This window comes from Marmota flaviventris, chromosome 8, assembly GCF_047511675.1.
Source record: "Marmota flaviventris isolate mMarFla1 chromosome 8, mMarFla1.hap1, whole genome shotgun sequence".
Classification (NCBI taxonomy): Eukaryota; Metazoa; Chordata; class Mammalia; order Rodentia; family Sciuridae; genus Marmota; species Marmota flaviventris.
The window spans coordinates 65,058,307-65,085,414 of NC_092505.1; the positions used below are offsets into that span (position 1 = coordinate 65,058,307).

At 43.3% G+C, this 27,108-nt stretch overlaps 1 protein-coding gene across 4 annotated transcripts in view; it reads right to left on the reverse strand.

Moving 5' to 3' along the window:
- The window catches only part of Boc (BOC cell adhesion associated, oncogene regulated), a 78,091-nt gene that overhangs the window by 23,897 nt on the left and 27,086 nt on the right, over positions 1–27,108 (reverse strand). For all 4 annotated transcript variants that reach the window (XM_027936137.2, XM_071615340.1, XM_027936138.2 and 1 more), the window contains 2 exons: positions 12,165–12,338; positions 11,272–11,550 (listed from right to left, as the gene is read on the reverse strand). In XM_027936137.2, coding sequence (XP_027791938.1) covers positions 11,272–11,550; positions 12,165–12,261 — 376 coding nt within the window. In that variant the 5' untranslated portion in view covers positions 12,262–12,338. The remainder of the gene's footprint in view (positions 1–11,271; positions 11,551–12,164; positions 12,339–27,108) is intronic.

The following is a 27,108-nucleotide window of genomic DNA, read 5'->3' on the forward strand; positions in this document are numbered from 1 at the left end:
GAACTGAGCAGCTCTGGCTAAAGTTAAACCTAACTGCCCCTCACAAAGCTGAGCCAAACCAATATATTGTGTAGTCAGCATCTGGTACAGTGTAATCCTCCAAGCATCATTGATGCCTTCATTCAGCCAACCAAGCACTCAGAACTGTCAATTGCACCAGGCACTGCAGAAAATATAAAGGAGAAATACCTCTCAACCTCAGGGAGCTTTTAATCTAATATGAGACAGACAAAGAAAACACAAGACAGGATGCAATCATTCACCAGAGCATGCCCACCAGCATGGTCCCCATCTCCTTCACCAGCATAGCTGCCTAAGCCAGTCCACTGTGATTAGCAGAGAACTTAGAGAAGAAGTTGGCAGAGTGAGTACTGCTCCTCACTTCGCAGATGGGACAGTGGATAAATTCATTTACTGTCTTTGAGATTTTTTTTCCTGCTGGTCCAATTGCACAAATAATTTTGGCTCCAAACAAAGCTCTCGCCTGACAGTCATGGAAACATGACATGAAATTTCTCAAACACACTTTCTGATGAAAGCAAGACATACTATACTCTCTTTTATTTAAATAAAACAGTTTCCATGGGGAGGGGAAAAAATAAAACAACTTTGCAGATGCCAAACATATTGGTTGTCAAATCTTGTATTTTTCCTTGCTGTTGAGGTGAGGTGTGCACCCAGATTTGAATGGTGGGAGCAAGCTGAGAATGGAGAAGAGATGAAAGAGTCAATGTGGGGATGGGATAAAGGCAAAAAATCGTCAAGACAGGAGACAGGAAACTGGGTAGGCAGGGGAGGAGACCATAAAGGGAGAAGAGAGAATAAAAAGAATATATTCTTTGTGTGAGGAAGAAGAGAGAATAAAAAGAATATATTTTGCAATGTCATTAAATGATTTGCAATAAGCTGGCCTAAGGCTTCAGGAATTTCTTGGCTTGAACCAATTAAAAATATTTTTTAAAAAAGACATAAGAGAACAAGAAATGTGATTAATCCTCAAAGACAAGTCAAAGATGGAGCCCTGTCTCCACTGAGTCTGGCAGCCAGATGAACAGTGATGATGGCTGTAGACCATCTTAGACTTCAGTGCTGCTGTGAGGTAGGGCTGGTTCACAGAGCTGGGAGTTTCTTTTGGACTTGAGGAAGGAATGAAATGGTTTGAAAAAAAAAATACACTGAAGAAAGAGAGAAGGAAAAAAAAAAAAGATTTACTTGTCAGCAACCCACATCACACATATTTCTCTGATCATCTAAATATAAACTATAAACTTTGCAATGGGAAAATTAATGTGAATCCTGGTGGTCCGGACTCATCGGAGCCAGAGCTGGATCCTGGCACAGCCTTCAGCAGGGCTGGCGGCCTGGCCTGCACAGGAAGAGAGACAGGAGAGAAATGGAGGCCATGGAGCTGGGGAATGGGGATCTTTGGTATATCCTTTATAACCAATTCCAGGTGGGAGAGGCAGGGCCACCGTCCTGGGGACAGGGGGACTCATTGGTGCCCACTTTTTCTTCCCACACACCTGGGAACTGTGACTTCCAGTAGCAGCAGCAGTGTGCCAATTCTGTCCGCCATGATCTTGCCATGGTATCTGCCCTGTGATCGTGTGGCAGGACACAGAGCCAGTCACAGACCTCTCCTCAAGGTTCCAGAGGTTCCTCTGAATTTAATTTCTTTTTAATACCTTTGATGCTTCTCTAATATTCATCAATTTTTACAAACCCATCTTTAATCTTTTTGTATTTTCAACCTGTTTTCAGGCTGAGTTCCTGCTTCCTCCTTTATTTACTTCTTAAAAACCTTTAATACATCAGAACTTGGTGAAGACATCCTGAAATCTCTTTTCACTACCTGCATGACCTTCTTGGTCTTGCAGATTTCAAACACATTTTATCAGGGAGTTTTCTTCTTCCTCAACATTTACCCAAGAACTTCCGTGTGCCAGGCGCTGTGTAAAGCCCCATGGACAGATGGGTAATAGTGGCTCCTGTCCTGGGGCAGAGACACCCCTGCAAGGGAAGGTGCTAGAAGTAAACCCAGGACATGAAGGAAACCAAGAAGAGACCATAGTCCAGACTTGTGAAGGTGAGGGGATTAAGATAAGGTTCCTGGAGAGAATTAGTAATGCAAGGGAGGTGGGAAGGAATGGAAAGAGGAAGGTGCCATTCCCAAAACAAAGGGAAAAGCAGGTGGGAGGGGGGCTGAAAGCATCCTTCCCAGGCTTGAGTTTGCCTCTAAGATTCCTGGCGTTACCAAATGTTTTAACTGGAAAAAAAGAACAGATGCTCACAATTAAGCACAAGTCTCCCTATAGAAAAATATGAGGGCTGAGGCAGGAAGATGGCAAGTTCAAGGTCAGCCTTAGCACCTCAGCAAGACCATCTCTCAAACAATAAATAGGGCTGGGGATGTAGCTCAGTTGTAAAGTGTCCCTAGGCTCAATCCACAGTATCAAACAAAAGAAAAGAAAACCCGGGTTCGATCCTCAGCACCACAAACAAACAAAGATGTTGTGTCTGCCAAAAACTAAAAAATAAATATTATAAAAAAATAGGCTATTTTTGCCTCAGCATTTTTTTTTTTGCTTTGACTTACTTCATTTTCTCACTGTTAAGTGGTCCCCTTTAATTTAAATTGAACAGTTTGTCCATTTTTCAGGGCTGACATGCTTTTCTATATTTGGGGGGATTATTACCAGATTTCAAAAATGGCTGAAAGTCTAAAAACAAGGTCAACGTAGAAACTAAACTTTTCCACACAAAATAAGCCAAGGGACTCATTTCTTCTCTGGATTTTTTTTTTCTTTTCATTATAAAGGAACCGTTTTATATCATTTTCCATAATGGGGTTTCACTGATTTTAACCCAACTAATCAATTTATCCCTCAGTCCCTCATCATTGATTGGTGCAAAAGGTTCTTCTGTCTAGGCTCAGTGAATCAATACACTATGTGGCCCTCCCTTATTGTCTTAGCTTAAAAAATGAACCTAGGATTTTATTTAAGCATGTGGCTGTGTGTACAAAGGATGGATTGGGGGAAGAGGGAGTCAACTGTGTCCTCGGTAAATGGCAACCATTGCTACATACAGAATTGGCTCCTAGCTGTTAGGGGCAGGCATTTGCCCTAACAGAGTTCATACCATGGATCTGTCAGGGTGCTTGCTTGCACCTGGTCTGACAGGATTAGGTGGTGTTGTGTCAGAGTATCAGGGAAAGTTCTTGTGACATGTGAATTTCCACCTGTATCTATACAAGTCTGAGAAAGTTAATGTGACTTTGACCTAAGGCTAAGAGGTATTTCTTACTCATTTTCTATTAAGATATGCAAACTGCCTAATACCTTTTGGGGTCTAAACTGTCTTACAACAATTGTCTTGCCCAATTGGCAAAGTAAAATGCACATAACTTGAATAACTAAATTTCAAACTAAGAGAGTTCTCCTTTTCTCTGGACCCGTGTGCAGCTGTCTGTGTCCCTCACAGCAGAGGCGGACTCGCTCTCAGCCCTGGCTTTCAGCCAGAGATTCCCTACCCCTCTTGGGGCGGCTCAGGAAGCCACCTGTGTTTTCTTTCCTCCCCCAACTCTTCTTCCCGCTGCCATCCCTTCATCACAAAGCAACGGGCTTGCACAGGATTCCTAGGGACACCCAAGCCAACACACAAATGTTTTTCCAATTTGGAGCGAATGGTTCCTTCTTGTTTGGTCAGGGAGTCATTGGTGGACTAAGGCAGGAGACAGGGTCGGGGTGGGGGAGAGTGTTGGCTAGAGAAAACACGCAGGTCTCCTTTCTTAATCAGAACACGTACATCCCTACAGGTAAAAGAGATGAGAAATAGGAGGAAATGGGAAATGAGACGGAGTAGCAAGAGACAAGACATTGCTACTGGTGGTTCTCCATGGAACATCTCAGTACGGAAATGAAACACACTGTGGAAATATCTGTACCATCCCAGTAATGTCCTGGGTCTAGGTGTGAGTGCACAATGTTGAGCTAAATTTAGTTGTTAAAGGTCTGAGAAAAGTATGTAAGGATTTACATACTTTAAAAATTAAAACTAGAGTGGCCCCATACAGTCTTCAAGGCTCATCTCTTGAGTTTTCCTCAGTTCTCTGAAACTGAAATGAATCATTACTAGTCTCTGAGTATCCACTGAAATCTGTTCACATGTCAGGCAACTAATGGGGCTGACTTGCTTTATGGCTTATGAGTTACCAAAGTCCGCCTTAGACCATTAGACTGAGAGGTTCTCAAGGGCTGGGACCAGATCTTAGTCAGCACTATAGGAAACTCTAAACACCGAATCTTAGGACACCAGCCTCCAAAATATCCAAATAGAGAAGTCAGCACTGGGAAATGGATAGTTTTCATTTATTTAAGACTCACAAACTTAGATTTTTGTCTTATTTAGTAAAAAATAAATAAATGAAAGATTCGTGGATAGAGTACATTATTTAGAGGTAAGGTACTGGGAAAGAAACTAAATGCCAGAAGTTAGATTATGAAGAGAGAATTTATTCCTCTATTCATATTTTCATATACTCTGGGAGAACACTAGAGAAGTTGCTATAAATGAAAGAGACATTTTTTGGACTGACTGACATTAGTCCTTGCATGCTGCCTATTTCTCCTCCCGTCCTCTTGTCCACAAAGCATTGAAGTGCCTTATAAGAATATATACTGTGAGTGGGCTGGGGATACAGCTCAGTTGGTAGCTTACTTGCCTCATGTGTGCAAGGCCCTGGGTTCAATCCCTACCATACACACACACACACACACACACACACACACAAAGAATCATCAAGTGTGTTGGTGATGTTCTCCTTACTAAGTGGAGTCATTCATAGATGGGTATTCATTAAATTATTTTTTTAAAAAAGAATATATATTGTGAAACAGAAGCTAATTTTTACAGTAAAAAAAAAAATCAAAGAGCCGGGTACGGGGGCATATGCCTGTAAGGCTGAGACTGGAGAATTGCGAGTTCAAAGTCAGCCTCAGCAATGGTGAGGCGCTAAGCAACTCAGTTGAGACCCTGTCTCTAAATAAAATACAAAAATATGGCTGGGGATGTCACTCAGTGGTTGAGTGCCCCTGAATTCAACCCCTGGTACCCCCCCCAAAAAAAAAATCATGATACAGATATATATGTGAGTGTATGTGTGTGTGTGTGTGTGTGTGTATACATACATACATACATACATACACTATATATATGTTACTATTTATTTTTTTTAAAAAAATCAAGGTAGGGGAAAATTAAAATCCAGAACTGAAAGCCTTCATGAAATCTGAGCTACCTGTGTCCAAAACAATTCCTAATAATACCCATGTTCCAAGGCAAGAGACTCCATGAGCTGTTCCTGCAACTCTGCCAGCATCTCTCGGATGGAACCAGACAACAGAACCTCTGAGTCTGTATTTTCAATCGCACAACTTCATCTAAGGTGGAAATGTCAAACATCCAGAGGGCTGAATCGAGTCCAGAAACGTTGAGAAATAATCATTTCACTGACAGTGGGCAAACATCTATGTTTAAAGAGACCATTAATGGCTCTAGGGGCTGGACTTAACAGGGAATCTAATTTCTTCATAGTAGCTCCAAAGAGAGATGTTCCTAAATTACCCCAGCACATGGTATATTTGAGGTGGACATCCAAGGGGTTGTGATAGTTAATTTTATGTGCCAACTTTGTTAAGACAATGATGAGCAATTGTTTGGTCCAACACTAGTCTAGAGGGTGCTGTCAAGGTATTTTGGAGAGTTTTGTTATCATTTACAATCAGTAGACTTTGAGTAAAACAGATTGCCCTCTATAACAGGGATGGGTCTCATCCAATCAGTTAAAGGCATTAGGAGCAAAGACTGAGGTTTCCCAGAAAAAGACAACATTAAAAATCTGCCTGAGATCCCAGTCTTTAGACTCAAGGATGAAACATCGACTTTTACCTAACTCCAGGCCGCATGAGCCAATTCTTTAAAATAAACTCCTTTCTTGGTATAACATGTAATTATACATGTATTATGTCATACATACATAATTTGATTTATCTCATATATATGTATGTGTGTGTGTGTGTGTGTGTGTGTGTGTTTGGTGTTGGTTCTGGTTTTCTGGATAACGTTGACTTCCTTGATAAAGGAAGCTAGAAATATTTTAAGGAACAATGTCTCCAATGGTGCTTAATGACCTATTCTAGCTCAAAGCCAGAATGTAAACGATTTTAATGAAGTCTCTCGTAGGAATCAGAAGTGAGGAGAGCTGAGCAAGAGGAGGCATGGCCTGTTTGAAGAATTTGCCATGCTGAGGGCCCAGGTCAGCATAGCCTGTCAGCCCAAGCCAACCTCTGTCTGAAGGAACAGTGAGCAGCACTGAGCCCACAGAAACAGATGGGCAGCTCTGTGGGCTACAGTGACAAACACAGTGACACCCGTCTCTAAATGAAACACAAAATAGGGCTGGGGATGTGGCTCAGTGGCTGAATGCCCCTTCAAAATATAGACATCTATATGTCATTTGACCCTGTGTCTGGTGATGAGATGGTTATCATGTTCATTCCACACAATTGGCAATCTGAGCAATTAAATGATTTATCCAAATTCAGAGCAAAGACTTAAACCTAGGATTTTTAAATTTTATTTTTTTTCCCATTATACTAGTGTGGCTGTTCATTGTATTGATGGGGTAAATTAAATTATGATCACAAAGGGCACCTCGTCCCTTTCTGACGTTTCCTCAGAGTCGTGAAGGTGGCTCCTCAGAGGGAACACTTTCTTTCCTGTCAGCCTCTCTACCTGCTGATCTCTGAGACGTGAGAAAGGATCACTAGGAGTCCATGCCTGATCTTCATGCTCAAAGGTCTTATAGAGAGTTCCAGAACTCCTCTCAATCATACCAGCATCAACTGAAGACTTCACATTAGCCGGAAGACTAAAATTTCCACATATAAAACTATAGGTAGGTAACTTCCCCGTTACCGTCTATTTTATTTCCAACTACAACTGGGACCGTGGATGCTTGGACAATTGGGAGAATTGCTTAAAGAATAGAAAACGTTAAAAGTAAAGGTTTAGGTAGGAGTTATCTGAATGGTGGGTTGTTAGAGGTAGGGGACAAAGAACAGCCTCCCTGTGGCATGGTGGCTCTGAGGAACCCTTGGGCCTCCTTGCTAGGCTGTGGTATCTGGTGTTCTCTTGGTGGTGTCTGCTATTGGTTCAGGAGCATAGTAGGAATATTTGAGCCACTTAAAGTGGTTCACCACCTGGTATAAAAGCTTCTGACCAGAAAGAGGAAAAAAGGCAATCAAAGTCAAAAGCATTTTAAAAATAGGAATTAGACAAGATGATCTGAAATGAGGCACTAGCAGCAAGAGCGATTTCTCAAAAATGAAGTTTAAATAGGAAAGAAAAACATTCTCCACAGGGGAGTGTGAGATGCCCTGTCCTCAGAGTGAGGGTGACTCCATCTGATGTCCAGGATAGCCTGGGTGGAGGGGGAGAATGCCCAGGTGAGACTTTTCGGGGGATCTCAACTTCTGGCTCCATTTTACCTGAAACCCAGAAGTAACACTGGTGTAAGAGAGGCCTGGGCCAGTAGAGTTCTCCAGAGGCCTCCTGAATCCTCAAAGCAGGTCCTCAGCCCCATCATCTAAAGCTCTAAGTGATGGCTAAGAGTTAGGCCAGGCGGTGGCATTTTGCCAGGTAGGCCCAACAGCACCCACTTTGTTTGAGGATGAACACGGGAAGGCAGGCTCAAGAGGCCAGAGGAAGAGAAGGCAAATGCTGAGAGTGTGTGGGTGCACATGCCTGTGCCCAGCCTTTCCTGGAGACACAGAATCCCGTCTACCCTGCAGCCTCCTTGTCCACCAGCCAACCAGCAAAACACAGCCCCCATTCTGCTCAGGAATGTGCTTTCAGAAACTTAATCTAACTGCTAAATCCAGGCCAAATCCCTCAGTGGCATTAACCCAAAGACAGCACCCCTTTCTCTCTCCCCCACCTGCCTTCCCGCCACTGCTGTCTCCCCCAAGCTTGGGAGGCTGCGGTTCCATTCCACCAGCTCCACCTTCTGCGAGACACGGACCCCCAGTCTGCTCACCCCATTTCCAGTGCTTTCTTTCCCTCCACTCAGGCCCACACATTTCACTTGTGATTCATGTCTAAATGACAAGCCAATAGTTCTTGGCTTTCAAACAAGACCGCTCCGCTCTCGCACATGCCCCTTCTTCTCTCGCTGTGTCTTCTTGGGCTGCAACCAAACCCTTCCCTTTGTCCTCTCTGCCAACCACACATCCCTGCAAGCACTAGAGAGAGAGCAGCAGCCAGGAATTTTTTTTTTTTAAATAAATTGTCTATAAATTGTCTCTCTTCACCCAGATACACCTTGAAGCAAGAGGAGGAGTCCAAAATCAATCTTCTCCTTTCCAACCCTCCCTTTGCCAAACAGTAAAAGTTCAGCCTGATTCCTAATTAGCCTGAATGAATGGTTATGGAATTTCTGGAGCCCCCACAGACACGTGCAGACCATTTGTAGATGAAATCTCCCTCCCAGATACCCTCTAAAGGCATAAAGTTGCTAAAAGGCATGTCTTATTTATAATAATGAACAGCTGGAAGTGAACTAATTGCCCAGCAATAGGAAGAGAATTCAGTTCCTTATGGAGGAGCCACTGGGGGATGTGCTAGGGCCATCTGTAGTTAGGAGCATGTTTTGCTGGGGCCGAAGGATGGACCAACCAGGAAGGGGCATGACGGGATGTGTCAGAGTGATAGTTACACAGCGCACTGGATGGTTCACTAAAGATCAATACACTTTGTGTATTTTACTGTGAGCATTTTATACTTGTCTATAAAGAAGAAAGTAAATTATTTTATGGTCAATGGCAAATGCATATTATATATACAATGTCAAGGGAAGAAAATAAGTAGACACTGGAATTTAGTATCATCATTACAATAATGTAAAAATAGGGGTATGGATAAAGACTTGAAAGAGTATGTGCCCAAATGACAGTAGTTGGTTTGTAGAGATGGCAGGCTTGAGAGAGCCATTGTTTTTATATATTCTAAAATTTCTATACACAATCACAATTTCCAAATATAAAAGCCAGCCTCAGCAAAAGCGAAGCACTAAGCAACTCAGTGAGACCCTGTCGGTAAATAAAATACAAAATAAGGCTGGGGATGTGGCTCAGTGGTCAAGTGACCCTCAGTTCAATCCTGGTACCCTGCCCCCCACAATAAAGCAGAAGTAGAAATTATAAAAAGAAGTATAGTTATGACCTCAGCCCTTCCATTTAAAAACTTTATGTTGGTGGTACTGGGGACAAAAGCCAGTGCCTTGTGTCCACTAGGCAAGTGCTGTACCCCTGAGCTACACAACCCCAGCCCAAGTCAGCCCCTATTGATGTGGTGAGATGTCCCTTCCCCACCTCCACCCTCTTCACCTAAACCTCCAAGCACCCTTCCTTACACAGAACCAGCTGGCGACGGCCTGCTGGTACTCAGACTTAATGGTGCTTCCTCTTCCACAAAGGAAAATGGCTCCCACCGTGTGGGGGCTTCCAGGGGCAGCCTGACCCCTAGAGGAGATAGCTAAGGACACGCTCTGCCTCCTCCCCTTAGAACATGGCTGGGTTGCTCAACTATTTCCCAAGGAAACAGGGGCACAGCCAGCAGCAGCCTGTGTTCCACTCTCCCACAGAGCAGAGTCTCTCCAGGGAATCTGGGGACCAGAGGGCTGACTTCTCTACTTCCCCATCTCTTAGCATTTTTCTGCCAGAGCTCATGCCTCACACACCCCAAGGGCCCCAGCTGGCCACCACAGAGGTGCATTTCAGAAGCTTACTGTCTTAGGTATGAGCCACGACATGGGACCATGAACTTCCTGGAACTTTGTCATTCACGAGGGTGGTGATGGCAACATGGAAGCCCAAAGCAGGGGTGTCAGGGATAATGGGATACTGCTAACTCATGAGGGAATAAGCCCTGGAAATCTCAAAGTGAAATCCAAATGCCATTTAACAAATTTCCCTATTTTCTACACCTCAGGCTCCAGAAAAGGGCCAAGATGGAGGCTATTCTTTATCCTTCCAGGTTCAACGTATCATAATGAGTGTTGAGACTGCTGTGCAGCCTTCCGTAATTAATCTGCCAAAACTCAGGTTGCCTTATTATAATGGGTGGAAAATTAGGTAACACAGGTACAGTGCCCAGGACGTAGCACACACAAACAGTGAAGCCCGTGGTGTGTCAGATGGCCAACCCTGGTCACTCCCACCTGGCACAACATGACAGGGTCCAGTAGGGTGGGCCCATGATGGTGGTGACTGGAATACCTGTCCTGCATAAGGCTCCTCTTCCTGCTGTGACCACGTCAAATCACTCAGCCCTCACTTTGCTCTGTGGAACCCTCATAATATATATTTAGGTAATTTTGTAAAAACCATGACTCACTTTCACAAACATGAAAGAAATAAAAGCAGTCATGAGACAATCTAGCAGGAAGTGCCTGGAAACAGAATCCACCAGATTTTATCAGGTTGGGAGCAACCTTAGAAGCCATTTGGCCCCTGGATTTCATATGTTGGCCTGAGGATCTATGTTCATGGTCATGTAATAATCAGAGAAAATAGAGATCACAGATAACACTGATTCTATAACAAGCAGAATGTCTGCAGACAATGACTTTAATAAACTACCTTATGCTGAGTGTAACAATATGAAAGGAAGAAAGAAAGGAGGGAGGGAGGAAGGGAAGGAAAGAAAAAAAATAAACCTTGGACCAAATTGCCACTGAAGGTCTTGGTGTTTTCTGTTTTCTTCATCTTTTTCACTATGCTCTACAATTTATATTCCAGGCATCTGAAATATGCTCACCACTCACAGAGGCCAAGTCCTGGAAGGACAGGCTCTGTTACCCAGCCTCCTACATGCTCTGACTATAAAGGTTAAGAGAAGGGGGTGATGGTGATAGAGGTGCAGGGTGACAGCAGCTGGTCCATCACAAGGTGACAAAGTGGGGACACAGGACGTGGTTCAGCTCTGGGATCCCCAGAACTGTTCACCCCCTGAAGATGTTTGCTCCAGATACTGTCTTGCTCAGAGATTCCCCAGGCCATGATGGTACCCCCAATATTGCCCTCTGATTGAAAATTTCAACAATTAAGCACCCTTTTATGGCATGATTAATGACAGGAGGTACAAATGGTAGGGGGAAAGAGAGTGGGAGAGAGGAGATGGGAACACACTACAGCAAAGGAGCAGACTCACTGGCTAGTGTCACCGTGGCTGGCACACTGGCCACAGCCCCTGCAGGCATCCGGGCCACACACTGGTAGCGTCCCACGGTGTGGTTGTTGAGAGCAGTGATGACCAGGGTCCCTCGGGTGAGGAGGACGCCCAGAGCATCATCTGAGCCATTCAGCTCCTTCCCGTTCAGGCGCCAGGTTACGTTCACCCACGGGGGTTCCACCACACAGCCCAGGATCACAGTTCCTCCCAGCTTCTGGACAGTGGACACAGGCTGGACAGTGACCCGAGGGACCTCGTCTGGAAAAAGAACAGGCATACAGCAATGACATCAAGCCCCCAACAAACCAACCTTTTTAGAACCACTGCACCCTGGTACCCTTCCAGAATTAAGCACCCAGGACTTAAATTTCTCTGAGTAACATGACCGTCACTGCCCAGCCTGTCTTTGCTCCCAGCAAACAGATCCGAAGTGGCAATGTGTCATAGAGACAAGAGCTCAGGCTCCAGAGTTGGAGAGAAGACCTGGGCTGAATCCCAGTGTCACCACTTCTGAGCCACGTGACTTGCCTTTTTCAGTCTCATCTGTAAAGCGAGGCCAATCATATTCATCTCCCAGGGCTGGCAGGAGGCTTACCAACCATGCATGTCCTGCCACGGTCTCATACGATAAACGAACAGTTATCATTTCCTCCTCCTCCTTGGGTACATCTTTGAAATCAATAAAATACCAACATGTAACCAATATGGTATCACGATAGTTCTCATCTTGTGTTCTGGAATGTGCCCTTGATCGGTGGGAGCAAAGTGTTTTTGTTGTTGTTAAGAATTATGATAAGATGCTTTATGCATCCATCCAGCTCCAGGACAGAGTCCTTCCAGGGGAAACGGGCTGAGGGCAGGTGGGAACTCACTCAAGTCAGCAAGGCAGCCCACAGTGGCCAAGATGAGCCAGACGAGGGTGATCTCCGGCCTTTTTCCTTTCTGCGTTGTCATCGTCCCATGCAGCATGGTGTGTCAGAGGATCCCAAGGCAACGTTCCATAGGCCACCGGGTCACTCACAGAGCTCTTGCAGTCCCCTGCAACACTGTTGTAAGAGAGAAAGAATGGGGGTGGTGAGAACACCTGTGTGTGCTGGTGGCAGCCGCAGGCCGGACTTCACCCCACAGGCCGGGCTTCACCCCACTGGCCGGGCTTCCCTCACACTTGCTGGCAGCATTCCAAGGGGGGACCTGCCAGGCTGTGGGAAGACCAAAGAACCCCCTCATGCCACTTCTCATGTAAAAGAAGCCTCTTGTCAGGTGTGCCCTTGAGCTAGAAGGTGATGTTATTGTGGTAAGGATGCTAGAGCTTTTCCCAAGGGACAACAAGAGGTACCCAGGACATGGAGCCAAGGATACAGACAGGCTGGGATCTACAGCCCTGTCCAGGACACAGGGCAGGGAGTGTCCAGTGCAGAAGCTGGAACAGATAAGATTATTCTTAGCATTTGCTTGCCAAAGGCCAGGTGGCATGCTATGCTACTAGAGAGGAACACTGTGGGACAGCACTGTCACTTGTGCATGCACCTGTGTGCAGAATTCTCCTTTTAGGGGAGGTTCCTGATTAAAAAAATTCTATCAGTATCTCATGAAACTGCTTTGACTTTTCTCATCTGGATTCCATGCCTAATAGATCCCTGTGAATGCTCTTTATTCCTGGAATCAGCCTGCGCTCATGGGGGTCATCTGGCTCATCTGTAACCTCCACTGCCAGCACAAACACAGGCACAAGTCACACATCAGCCAAGGCCCCTCACCTTCTCAGAGCACGGGTGGTTGCCACTTCTCTATCCCTAGTGCTGAAATTCTGGAATTTTCCATCTCTACAACATCTGTGCTCTTGACCACTACCTAGGTTGCATTTCTACCCATAAAATAGTCCCTTGAGGATTTGCATGGCTCCTCCAGCTACCTGGTGACACATCTCAGCCATCATCCACCCCTTCACACCCACCTAAAACATTAAATTCTCCCCTTCCACAGTATTATTCCTTACTCTCCTGTAAATTATGACCATTAAAAGATCATGGAAATCACATAGCAAGTATATATTCATTCTCATTCTCTCTGTCTCTCTGTCTCTCTCTCTCTCTCCCTCTCTCTCTCTCTCTCCTCTTTTTTCTCTCTCCCTTTCTGCCACAGCCCAAACCAAGGTTTTGCTTGTATGTTCTCACTGGTGTATTTTAAAAATATTAGCAAATAAGGAAGGTGGATCACCACCCTATTGGACAGGGAGGCTTCAAAATGAGTTCCTATAACACTGAGGGCATCATTCCTATGACAGCACAGTAGTGAATCTTCTTGAATCCTGTGCATATGGCAATATCATTATTATCTTTCTAGGAAAGTGACCTACATTCAACATGTTGATTCTTCTAGACCAACTGACCTAGTCAGAGATTTTTGAAGATTTGCAGTCACCACTGAAAAATCTGGGAAAGTAATTAAGCTTCCTAGCAGACAGCAGGGTGGACCTCGCTAGTTGGTGGAGCTCTGGCAACCTGCACCGTCTGCTGGAAGAGGAGGTCCCTAACCTCCAGCCCAACATGCCTGACATGGGGACTGCAGGCTGGGCTTGAGGCTCTTGCTCTGTTCTTGGAGGTGCTTGGGATTTGCCTAGATCTTTTGCTTCTCCAAAACCTCTTCAGAGGGAGTGAAGGGGACACATCCACTCTACCGAAAAGCACCCTCCAAAACAGACCTAGGGCCTGTCCCCACACCAATGCTCACAGTGTTTTCCAAGAAAGAGTCATTTCTCCTTGATTTTTATTCTCTCCCTCTGCCTTGTGCCTTCAACATCAGAGGACCCACATGACTTCTCAACTACTCTGGGAAAGGACAAGGACACATTCTCTAAAAGGGGTTTAGAAGAAAGTTTTTACTTTTCAGAAGTTTTTTTTTTTTTTCCCCCTGGCAATTCAAAATAATTTCCTGTTAGGGGAAAGAGTGCTTTTGTCTTTTTTCCAAACAATTCAGTGAATCAAAAGACCATATTACTAGCAAAGTGAGATCATGCAGCTGCAGAGGATGTGAGCTGGGCCTGGCAGGGCAGTGAAGGCCGAGAGGTAGAGTGCCCAGGGACCAGCTGAGCTCTGCGCACAAAGTGTCTTCTTACATCTACACACCAGCCCTTCAAGGGGGAGCCATCATCCCCATTTTACAGGTGAGGAAACTGAGCTTCAGAGGTGAAGTAACTTGCCTGGATTCACACAACTGTAGGCTTGGGCTGAAACCACAGGTCAGGTGGATACCAAAGGTCTATACTTTTTAGCCACAATAGTAGCTTTTTCCCATTTTGTTTTCCATTGGGGCTAGGAACTCAGTGGGTGTTTAAATAGTTGAAACAAGAGTGACATAAAATAAAGATCTCTTTATAAAGGAAAAGTTCCTACTAAAAAAGCAAGCTTTTGGTGTCCTCTCAATTTTCCAGACACTGGAATTAATTCTCTAAACTACTATTGTCCAATTAGATGGCATATTAATATAGAACACCGTATGAGATCCCAGTCGTGGGATTTTAAGGAACTAGATTATTCACGACATGCCCCAGATTCCCAGAGTCCTTAAGCAGATTGATGTCAAGCATTCCTTTTCCTGCCCCAAGGAAGGAGAGAGGAAGGGAGTGGAGGAAGAGAGGAAGGGAAGGGAAGACGGGAGGGAAGGAGACTGAAAATGTATATGAACTACTAAAGGGCAAAGAGGAGAAGTCGACAAAGAGGGACAGGGGGGCTGTTTCTTATCTGAGCACAGGGCGGCTACAAAGGTGTTTGGGTTGTAAAATCAACAAAGGTTTTACTGAGGAAATTCAGCTCAGACACCCTCCTGATTAACGAGGACAAGGCAAACAGTGCCTGTTACTTTTGCACCCTTGGTAATTTATAAGGTTCAAAATGGAAACAAACCCTACTTCTGCAGCCAGCCACCAACCTGCTTTTAAAAAACAACAAGGAGAAAAGAATGCAGCGGAGAAGTGAGAGGGAGTGCCAAGAAGCAGGTATTCCTAGACAGAGAAGAGGGTTCACTCACCCATCCTCGTGATCCTCATGAGGAAATGGTAAGCAGATGCTGTTTTAATGACCCCAAAGCAGGACAATGGGGTCTCAATGTAAAGGCAGAACCATGACCAAAAATTGGGTGTGTATTGTGAGGGGTATCACTGAAGGTATGATGCTGTAGTTACTTCTTGGACCAAGCTACCTTGTGAATTTGTTCCAGAAAAAGAAAAATTCCAAAGATTTAGGTGACAGACAATTTTACTGTAATTTTTTTTTTTAAGGAAAGCAAGGCTTAAATTGGAGAGTCTAATTACAGTATAACTTTGTCTCATTGTGAAATAAGCGAGGTACAATTTCAGAGTAAAAGCAAGAGTAAGGTCTGTTGTTTTTCTTGGCAATGCAAAGTATGTCTGGATCCTTCTATTTTCTTATGCGTTTTCTCAGAAAAAAGAGGAGAAATCAAGGGGAAAAAATCAAAAGCAGAAGGAAAAGGAAAAATTAATTCTTGCCATGAATTCCTCACTGAGGTCTAGGTACTTGCCATTTTTAAGGGTAATTTGGACACGAAAAAGAAAATAGGTCTGAGAAGTTTCACTGCTGACATATTTGTTTCCCACTGAAATAATCACCTCCAAACAGACATTTCTGAAACTTTCCAAAAACAACAACAACAAAACATACTTCTGGGTTTGAGACCAAGCATGAGAAATTGTAGCCTTGGAATATTTATTTTTTTGAGAAAATTACAAACAACTGAGAGTGGATCTGGAGAAGGCCTTCTCCCCCTCCCCCGTAGAGGGCAGCTGATTACATGGACTAAGAGTGAGACAACGCCACAAAGGTCACAGTCTCATCCCCTAGACACCCATGCCACAGCAGCTGCTACGGAAAGGGAAGCCTGTAGGAGCTAAACCACAAAACACACCCTTTGGATGTCTTGAGACCAAAAACCAAGATGAGTGCAAACTGAGAGTAGGATGTAGCAGACAGTATGCAGAAACTTTCTCAAAAACATCCTTTAAGGGCAAGAATGAAGTCAGACAAAGTCCTTTGCTCCATTGGTTGAGAAGGGCTATCTACAAGAAAAAAATAATCTCTGCCCCAAGGTAGACTTTTTGCGTGTTCCCAATTTTGTAGAGTAAGATTCCTATTTCTGATGATCTATGAGGACAAAGCAAAGCTTTGCTCCTAGATGGGATGCTGAGTGGCTGGGTTCAAGTGTCAGCAGTTCCTGGTCTCAAGAAAGAGGACCGGGGGCTGGGGATGTGGCTCAAGCGGTAGCGCGCTCGCCTGGCGTTCGTGCGGCCCGGGTTCGATCCTCAGCACCACATACAAACAAAGATGTTGTATCCGCTGAAAACTAATAAATAAGTATTAAAAAATTAAAAAATAAAATAAAATAAAAGCAGAAAAACCTCTTCCTTTGGCTAGCCTGTCACACTGAAGACAGGCCAGATTTAAAAAAAAAAAAAAAAAAGAAAGAGGACGGAACTCCTGCCTGGAAGAGTGGCATGGGGGTGATGCCAGGGAAACTCAGAGGGCTGAAAATGTGAATTTTGATAGCCTTAGGAGGAATTAAGAAAGAAAGGTTACTAAAATACCATACTGGACACCTTTAAAAATATACAGTAAAAAGTTCATTTTTACTTAAGAAGTGTACTTTACCCACAGACCTAATTAAAAGGAAACATTTTAAAATGGGAGGGACCTCAAGAAAATACAATAATAGTCTAGACTAATACATGTGTTTCTAGTCTGTGAGTCTGTAACTCACAGAGGATCTCCCAACCAGTTAGAAAGGATGGGTTCAGGACACAAGTCAGGTCTCCTGCTCCTAGACTAGGATGTTCCTCACTAGTTCAACATTGCTTCCAGCAAGTTGTTTCTGAGGCCACATTAACTGACTGCTTAGAATTGGCTTTACCACTAATTTTGCAATGTTTCTGATTTTACTTCTTTATGCATGAAAATAACATTACCTAGATTATCATCTCTAATTGTAACTTTTTTTTGAGAGGTTGTACAATCTTTTTTTCTAATCTTTTATTGATTTTATTTTTTTAAATACACGACAGCAGTGGAATGCATTACAATTCTTATTATACATATAGAGCACAGTTTTTCATATTTCTGTATATAAAGTATGTTCACACCAATTCATGCCTTTACACATATATTTTTTTGCATTACAATTCTTAATACACATATATACCACAATTTTTTCATATCTCTATTTGTATATGAAGTATGTTGACACCCAATTCAAGTCTTCATATATGTACTTTGTATAATGATGTCCATCACATTCTATCATCCTTGCTAATCCCCTGCCCCCTCCATTTCCCTCCTACCCCACTTCCCTATCTAAAATTCATCTAATCCTCTGAGAAGGAAATGAGGAAAACTACCCCATTCACAAATTCCTCAAAAAAAAAAAAGATACTTGGGAATCAACTTAACAAAAGAGGTGAAAGATCTATACAATGACAACTACAGAACCCTAAAGAGAAAAATCAAAGAAGACCTTAGAAGATGAAAAGATCTACCTTGCTCTTGGATAGGCAGAATTAATATTATCAAAATGACCATACTACCAAAAGCACTACACAGATTTAATGCAATTCCAATCAAAATCCTAATGGCATTTCTCATAGAAAAAGCAATCATGAAATTCATCTGGAAAAATAAGAGACCCAGAATAGCTAAAGCAATCCTTAGCAGGAAGAGTGAAGCAGGTGGTATCACTATACCAGACCTTAAACTCTACTACAGAGTTATAGTAACAAAAGCAGCATGGTATTGGCACCAAAGCAGGCTGGTAGACCAATGGTACAGAATGGAGGATACAGAGACTAACCCACAAAACTACAATTATCTTATATTAGACAAAGGTGCCAAAAGAGAAAAGAGCATCTTCAACAAATGGAGAAAAGAGCATCTTCAACAAATGGTGCTGGGAAAACTGGAAATCCATATGCAACAAAATGAAATTAAACCCCTATCTCTCACCATGCAAAAACTTAACACAAAATGGATCAAGGATCTAGAAATTAAACTAGAGACTCTGCATCTAATAGAAGAAAAAATAGGTCCTAATCTTCATCATGTGGGATTAGGCCCCAACTTCCTTAATAAGACTCCTATAGCACAAGAATTAAAACCAAGAATTAATAAATGGGATGGAATCAAACTAAAAAGTTTCTTTTCAGCAAAAGAAACAATCAGTGAGGTGAATAGAGAGCCTACATCCTGGGAGCAAATTTTTACCCCTCACACATCAGATAGAGCACTAATCTCTAGGGTATATAAAGAACTCAAAAAGCTAAACACTGAAAAAACAAATAACCCAATTAACAAATGGGCCAAGGACCTGAACAAACATTTCTCAGAAAAGGATCTACAATCAATCAACAAATATATGAAAAAAAATGCTCATCATCTCTAGCAATCAGAGAAATGCAAATCAAAACTACTCTAAGATATCATCTCACTCCAGTCAGAATGGCAGCTATTATGAAGACAAACAATAATAAGTGTTGTCTAATAGTAACTTTCTATGTGATCATATTCATCTGCCTACCTTTTATATTCTAATCTAGAACACTCTCCTACTGTTTACTGCACCAATCCCTTCAAGAGAATTTTCTGTGGTGATGGAGACATTCTGTATTTGTGCTCTCTAAATACTTGAAATGTGGCCAATGTGACTAAGGATCTGAATTTTAAATTTTCTTTAAGTGGCTCTATAGGGCTAGTGGTTGCCACATTCCATAGCATAGGTCTAGATGAAAATCTAGATTACTGGCATCTACCCAACCACGTTGATGTCAAATGCGGACAATAGCCATGGTTTAATGTTCTTAAATAGGAGTCCCACTCTAGCCAGTCTCTAAATATATTTGTCCTTTAGTCCTTATCCAAATTCTGTGTAAGAGTCTTTTATTAAAAAACCTATATGTATTGTGATTTTTAAAATTATTGGGAAGAAAAATATTACTAATCTACCACATTCAAGAGAGAATGCAAGTAACTGAGAGTATTCAAAGATGAATTCAGTCCCTAGGAGTTTAAAGTCAAATTGTGGACACAGATCCACTAGCACTGGGCAAGTATCGGTAACATCTTCATCACTCCCCAGCCTTCTCTGTAGTTTGCTCAGGACCATGTGACTCGTGTGGGCCAATGAGGTGTGAGTGTGTCAGGTGTCACTCCTGGAGCAGGGCACTCAGGAACTGGAGATGCTTCCATCTCTCCCTCACCTGGTCTGGCAGCCACATGCCACATGTTTAACAAAGCACAGCTACAAGACAGAAGGGAGCAGCTTGAGATGGGAAATGAGAAAAAAAAAAATAAACCTTTGTTGTCCAGAACAACTGAAGTGTAAGGATTACTCTCACATAGCAACTGTAGCACGCTTCCCTCCAACAGCTTAAGTGACCACCAGGGCAGTCACAGATGCCATGTGGCAAATGAGAGCACTTTCATGAAGGTGCTCTGGAAGTGGTGTTTGAAATTGGGACTTCAGGGGTATGACTATGTAAGGAGAAGGAGGGCACAAGAAGGTAAAGAGGGGACACTGGCCAGGTGGGGGCATATCTCCTGTGTGCAGGGCAGCCAGTAATCAGACAGGCAGAAAGTTCTGGAACAGGGCTCTTTACACATTACCTTTCGCCCCAGGAGTAACATATTCTGGGCAACCATCCCTAATACATGCCCATGTATTTATTTAAAAATTAAATGCTTATGCTGCAGAACCAAGATCTAAAGAACACTGGGTAAAAGTGAAACCATATTTTAATGACCCCCTTAATCATGATTGTTTTTCATCAGTTAATGCCTTAAGACAGAATGCCTATTTAGGATTAGGATCATTACTAATGGCATGGGTGTAATCTCTTTTAAATAGTCTGCTCAGATGTTAATTGTGTTGTTGACTTCTCATCAGATGTGATTTCATTATCAATTTTTTTTTTTTTAGCTTCTTAATGTGGCCTGAAAAGGGTCAACTCTGCCTTTTTCTTTCTGTTTGCATGTGCTTAGATTATCAGCATTCTCAATCCAGTTTCTTTGCAGCAATCTCTTTAAGCCACTTGTCCTTTTGTGAGAGTTAATTTAGTTAAAACTAAATAATATAATCTGTAAATCCACTTAACAGAGAAAACAGGAAAACGGGAGTGAATGAGCAAGTGAGATCCCTACTGTCAAACCCTCCACACAGGGGAGATGTCTTGGATACTGTTGTGACATACAGTTAACAACTTCTAGTTTCTATACTAAATATTAGGAAAGCTGGACTGCTTTACTATTTCTCTTTTTTTAAATTATTTTGTTTTATTTTGAAGTGCTGGGGATTAAACCCAGGGTTTCACCCATTTGCTCCACCACTGAGCTCCATTCCCAGACATGCTTCCTTTTTTAGATAGAAATAAACATTAAGGGAATCTCTACTATTTTCTTCCAGCACCTAATAGAACCATGTGTGTTTCCCCTTGGGAACTTGTACCCTATTTTGTAGACTACTATGTTAGAATTAAAAGAGTCAGGCAGGACATTGTGACCGAGTGGAAGACCAAGGAAAAGAGTTTGAAATTAACCCCATGGACAGAGTGAAGGTATTGGGTTTTAAGCAAGGGAACATCTACTCCAAATGACACTTTGAGAGATTAGCAAACGCAGGCTTCTCTCTTTGAATATGATTTATAACGAGCTGCTATCAGCTTATTTCAGGTGGGTGGGATGTCAAAACAAGCAGAAAGAAAAGAAGCCTGAGTAGGCTCTGGGGAGGAACCCCCATAAAGATCTATCTAAGCAAAGGTCTCAGTCTCTTGATTTGCCCAATAAGCATTTGGTAAAATGCATCTCATCCTCTTCCAGCTCCTGCACTGGGGGAAAAAGTTACTAGGGAATCACATTGTCACCCCTCTCTGTAAAGAGATTTAAAAAAATATCTATCCATGGGGGTGGAGAATGGTTTATTGCTAAGCTGGAAAAAGAGAAAATAAAAACCACTTTTTCTTCTACACTCTCTTCTCAATTCCCCCACCCCTCTTCCATATAAATTCAATTTGACAACCCTGCTAATTGGATAAACGCAGCTCATACACTCCTAGAAGGCTATTCCCTTTTCTTTCTTTTTCTTTTCTTTCTTTCTTTATTTTTTTCTTCTTGTTTTGTTTTTGGAGAGCTCAAAACAGGGTGATTGTGCTGTTCTTCAACACGAATTCCATCTGCTTTATTTCTCTCTCTCCATTCAGAGCTGCTCCTGAATATTTATGAAGACTTCCCTCCTCGCCTCTCCCCTTTCTACCCCACCTCCACCCTCCTTCCTCCCTCAACTTCCCTCTCCCCATCGGGCCTCCAGCCTCCTCTCCCATCTCAGAACTGGGACAAAAAACTTCCAGATGCCCCCCCTCCCTTTAGATAAACACAGGCCGTGTCAAGTGTGAGGAGAGGGGGAGGTGGGGAGGGGGTTCAACTGCCAGTCAAGCCCCTGGCCTTCAATGCTGCTGGGGGCCTACCCTAATCTGCTGCATGCTTGCCATATGGGGGCTGTGTTGCCCCGGGAGACACTAACAGGCAGAACGGAGCTTAATAGAGTCCATATTCATTGTGATGCAGTGAGATAGCTCCAGGCACCACTGCCCTTCGGGCTGGTTTCATTCTTATGTTGCCCACTTTCTGTTTTTCCTCCCTTTTCCTTTCTGTCTTCCTTTTAAAAGGGCCTGGTCTCCAGAGAGTTCTAATCTGGAGAGATCTGAGCAGCTGGGAAGGGTGGACTTTGGAGTTAGGAGTGAGGAAGGTGATGGTGGTGTTGGGAGGTGCTGAGGTAATGAGAAGTGAGAGGTAGGAACCCCCTGTGGGCGGGGGGGGGGGGGGGGGGGTGTACAGCCACCACACAGCCAGGGAGCACGTGGTGTTGTGCGCGCAGATGTGGGCGGGCTGGGGTCCCTGCACATGGGTAAGGTGGGTAAGGCGGGGTGGGTGGAAGGGTTGGTGCATCTCCTGGCTGTGCCTTCAGGGACAGCAACCTTCATATTTACTCAGCAGTCTAAGGCCTCCTTTGGCCCATGTCCTTCTCTGGCAGGTCTGGCACCAAGGAGGAGGTGACAGTTGTGTCTGCATAACCAAACTAAAGGCATAAGAAACCTCTTATGAGTGAGCCGTCCAGCAGGTCAGGCCTTGTCACAAGTATATGTGTGATAAGAGACTTGGGGTTCTGTGAGGTCAGCGGTGGACTCCCTCCGCCCAAGGACTGCGGGAGAGAACAAACATGCATTTCCCAACAGGTCAAGAGACTAAAAATTATAACCAAGATATGGTAGAATTCCCCAGAGAATAGTTTCATAAGTTGCAAAACAAAGCTACTTGTTCTGTGACTGTGGGGGGGCAGAGGGAACAACGCAAAATTAAGTCAAGACATAAAATAAAGCAAAGGAAAACTGGAAGAACTGACAACCACAATCAGGATTGGGGGTGGGGGGAAGGGGCGTTGGGGGTGTGCAGTAGAAGCAAAAATGCTTGTACTATTGGTGCACCAATACCCCCACCACAGTGATGTGACCCCCTCTTCCAGTACCAAAGCAGCTTAAGTCAGATGAAATTGTTAAAACCAAGGTAGATACTAGTAGTGTTGATATATATATTTTTTAACCTTCCAAATTTTCTATGCTCTACATTCACTGCACTTAATTTCCACTGAGTTACATCACAAATCTGTGCTTCTTAGCTCAACCCAACGCTGTATATATCCCAACAATCCTTCAGGGATTGGTGCACTGGGTAGTTTAGGGGCCAAGTACAATTTCACTTCCTGGTTCTAAAGCCTAAAATGCATTTGGTTATCAGAAGTCTATCCAGAAGCCAGCCATATCTCCCTACTCCTCAGTATCCACTCCTTGAAGACTCGTAGAATCATTGAGAAGTCAGAATAGAAGATGCACAAGCCAGCAGGGTCTTTCAGGACGTGGAGAGCACTTACCCTCCCTGCAGGAGAAGCCTTCCCTCCCAGTTTTTCTCTATGCAGTGCTCCTGCAGGCTGTTTAGGCTCAGCATGTTACATGCACTAGAGGACAGCTCAGCAAGGGGTGGTGGGGCTACCTGGAGCTCTGGGGTGAGCCAGCCTTGGAGCTCCAGGCTCTTCCCAGTCTTCCCTGCAATGAACACACTGGTCAGTAATCTTCCACTCTGGAAGACCCTGAGCACCAAGACCCTGAATCTGGTGACAAGAACATGCCAGCCATATGGACCATGAGAATATAAATGGTGGGCAGAAGTCTCCCTAACGAGTCTTCAGGAGTAAAGGGAAGGATGTGAATTAGTGGGAGCCAGAATGGTCAACTTATAAGAAAAACAGAGCCAGTTACTCTAGTCTAGGCCAAATCCTTGTCTTTTATGTCACGGTTAAGAGGACCCTCCATAGGTAACCTGCCTATACCAACATACACTCAAACTCATCCACTCTTCCCTGACTTTCCTAAAGACATGAAAAGATGCACCACCCACTCTGCTGCCCAGCCTCATACTCTTCCTCTCTTGCCTCCCCCTAGTTCTCCACTTCAGTTTCTGATCAGTCACATGGGCTCTAATTCTGGCAAAAGCAATGTTGCCCAATAAAAATGCAATTCCCATCACGTATATAACTTAATTTTTCTGATAGCCATGTTGAAGACATAGGTGAAAATAATTTTAATAATATCTTAACAAAATATATCTAAAATTTATCATTTCAGTAAATAATCAAGATAAAATTAATGGCCACATGGGCTTAGTGGTTACTGTATTGGGCAGCACAGGTCTAGGGCCCTAGCTCTCTTCTCTGCATTTAATCAGCCTCTGCATCTACCTTCTTTCTAAAATGTCAAACACAACCAAACAGTAAAAGATGATAAATCGGCAGCTCCCATTCCTTGAGCAGGCACCTCCTATTAGTCAAAATCATAATTCATTTAATTTGATATTTGCACATTGTCCCTATAAGGTAGGTGTACGATCAACCCATTTTAGAGATGGGGAAACTGAAGCTAAGGGTGATTAAATATCTTGTACAGGATCACATGTGTTACCAAGGAGAAAACTAAATAAAATCCCTAGCTTCACTCCTCTAGTTGACTTAATAATTTTGGAGGTCACACAGCTGGGCAATATATTATTAGTGTCCCAGTAGCTTTTCTGTAGATAACACCTGTGATTTGTGGGTTATGATGATAACAATTGCCTAGATTACTTCTCAGGGACCTGAAGGCAACTGTGGCTGAAAATACTGTCTCTTCCTGTGGGCCTAGAGACATCCCATAGGTGACCACAATGGGACAAAAAGGCTCAGCATCTCTGTCTTCATAGTATGGCTGTCTCTTTTGTGGGTTAGATTTTTCTCAGCTCTGCATGTAGATCTGTTCAACATCTGTTGAGAGATGTTTTGTCCAAAACTATAACATAGGGCTAACTTGACCTAGACTTGCCTAGTCTCTCTCCCTTCCCCGACCTGCTTACAGGGATAAACACGTGTACCAGACACGTGTTTATAACCAGATCAGACCATGAAAGAGTGAAGAGAGGTGCCACCCAGTTCCTAAATCTCTACCTATTTTCAGAAAAGATGGGAATATTCCTCTCATTTGTTAGCTTCTCCCTCTCCCTACCATTCGTATCTATCTATAACTCCTCTAGCCCCTAGAGTTGAGAAGCTGATTTATGAGCAAAGCTCCCTCTTCTTCATACTTTGGCTACCAAATCAAGCCTTTCTTTTCCCCAATGCTCTCTGACATTGCTTTTCCATGGGATGAGCCTTTGAACCTGGAGTCAGTAATTTGTAGATGGTAAATCTGAGTCAGGATTTGAACCAGGTCTTCTGATTCTAAAACCCTTTCACTTTACCACGATGCTTTACATAAATGAAGGAATAATAACAATGGATTATAATGCAACCATTAAAAATAATAATTAGATCAAGTAGCAACATGAAAATAAATGTTTAGAAGATGTAAAAATAATAGATTCCATTTTATAAAAGGCAAGTGGATGAGGTCTGAAAGATACATGAAAAAAATAAAAAATAAAAATGCAGTTGGTTTGAAAATTGGAATTATGAGTGATGTTTTAACACTTTTGAATTCAGTTTAAAAAAAATAATGAAATAAGTGTACAGACCCACCTTTGATCTTTCCCTGGCTGAGAATGATTAAAGTTCAAAGGCCGCCATACAACCTATCTTTATTCATGGCCTCCAGTGAACCTTTGACATGTCTTCCTCCCACGTTCCTAAGATGTTGACAAGCTGCATCTTCACACACTCTAACCACCTTCCTTTTTCCCTTCATTCCAGAGAAACTTACAACTATCTTCCAAAGCTAACCTCAAACATCACCTACTTGTGAAGCCTCCTGTGACTGGGCCTCATTCCAGTTCCCAAAGCACTTGCACGCCTGATATAACATTTCCACAAGGATGCGTGGATTTTGATCATGAGTCTGTGAGAGGTCTCCTATCTCTTCCCACAACCCAGACTATCAACTGCTTGAAGGCCAGGATGTAACAAATGTACCTTGGTAACTTAACACCTAGAAAAGCCTTGGCACAAGGAACTTATTCAATGTTTGCTAAAGGGAAGGGTTTGGTCCAATCAGAAATTTAAGCTTCAAAGGGATGTTAATCTGGTGCAGGGACAGGTAGGAGGGACACACAAAGAGAGAGACACTGTAAACCCTAGTGGAAACAAGGGTTTTTCTGAGGGAAAGGCTGTGGCCTTTATTTTTTAAAACCCAAGGGCCCTCAGTCAATGGGGGCAGCATTGGAAGGAGCAGAGTGCAGAGGAGGTCCTAAGCTCTTCTAGGCCCGAGGCTGTGCCCCTGCCCATGCTCTCTGATGGCTGGCTCCCTTCAAAGTGCAATGGTTTTCCTTCCCATCTCTTCTCCCAAAATAAATATCAACTAAGCTTGCAGCAGTCATGGGGATGCAGGAAAATCCAATCTAGGATGACACCGTGCCCATGCACTATCACCATGCCCTGAGCCTCAGGCTAGGCAGAAGGAGGTTGGCAAAGATGGATGGAGAGAGAGAAATCAGAAAGCTGTTGAGTCAGAAAGAGAAGAGCAGGTTCAGGCCTGAGGAGTTCAAGTTCAAGAAAAGAGCAAGGGGAGGGGAGGAGGGATGAGAATGGAAAGGTGGGAGAGCCAATTAATTATGCTAAGCTCCCATGATATGCTGAGTCCAGGGCGGGTGCTTTGTGTCCAGGATCACTTTTCATCATCACCACCCAGACAGTGTGACTGTCCCCACTTGATACATGATCAAAAACCCTTCTTGATGCTTTTTCACTTAAGGACTTTAGGGTTCCTCTCTAGTTTGTACTGTAGTCAAAGTTTCTCTACTAGGTGACAAGGTTGGAACTCGGCTGGACTGTGGAATCATCCTCCCCAAGGAGCTACAGTATGAGCTTCGTAGCTTCTATCCTCAATAGAAGGTGACTTTGGGTGAGTTACTTAATGTCTTTGAGCCTCAGTTTACTCTCTGTGAAAATGAGAAAGAGTACTCGGATGAGCTTATGAAAAGAGTTAATGAGATAATGTGCAAAAGCAGCCTGGTACATAGCAATCATGCAGTCATTTTGGAGAGTGGGGGTCATGAACTTTTCTACGGAAAGCTGTTCACTGGAGCTTTAATTTCATGCAGTGGCATTGCCACCTGGTGGGCTTTTCAATTAATGTTCTTTAAGACCAAAAGAAGCAGCGTTGCATTTTAACAACTCTAGACACACATATCATTTCTGCTCTCTCCTCATAGGCTGTATAAAATTATGCAATAGACTGACTTTGCTACCCTACAC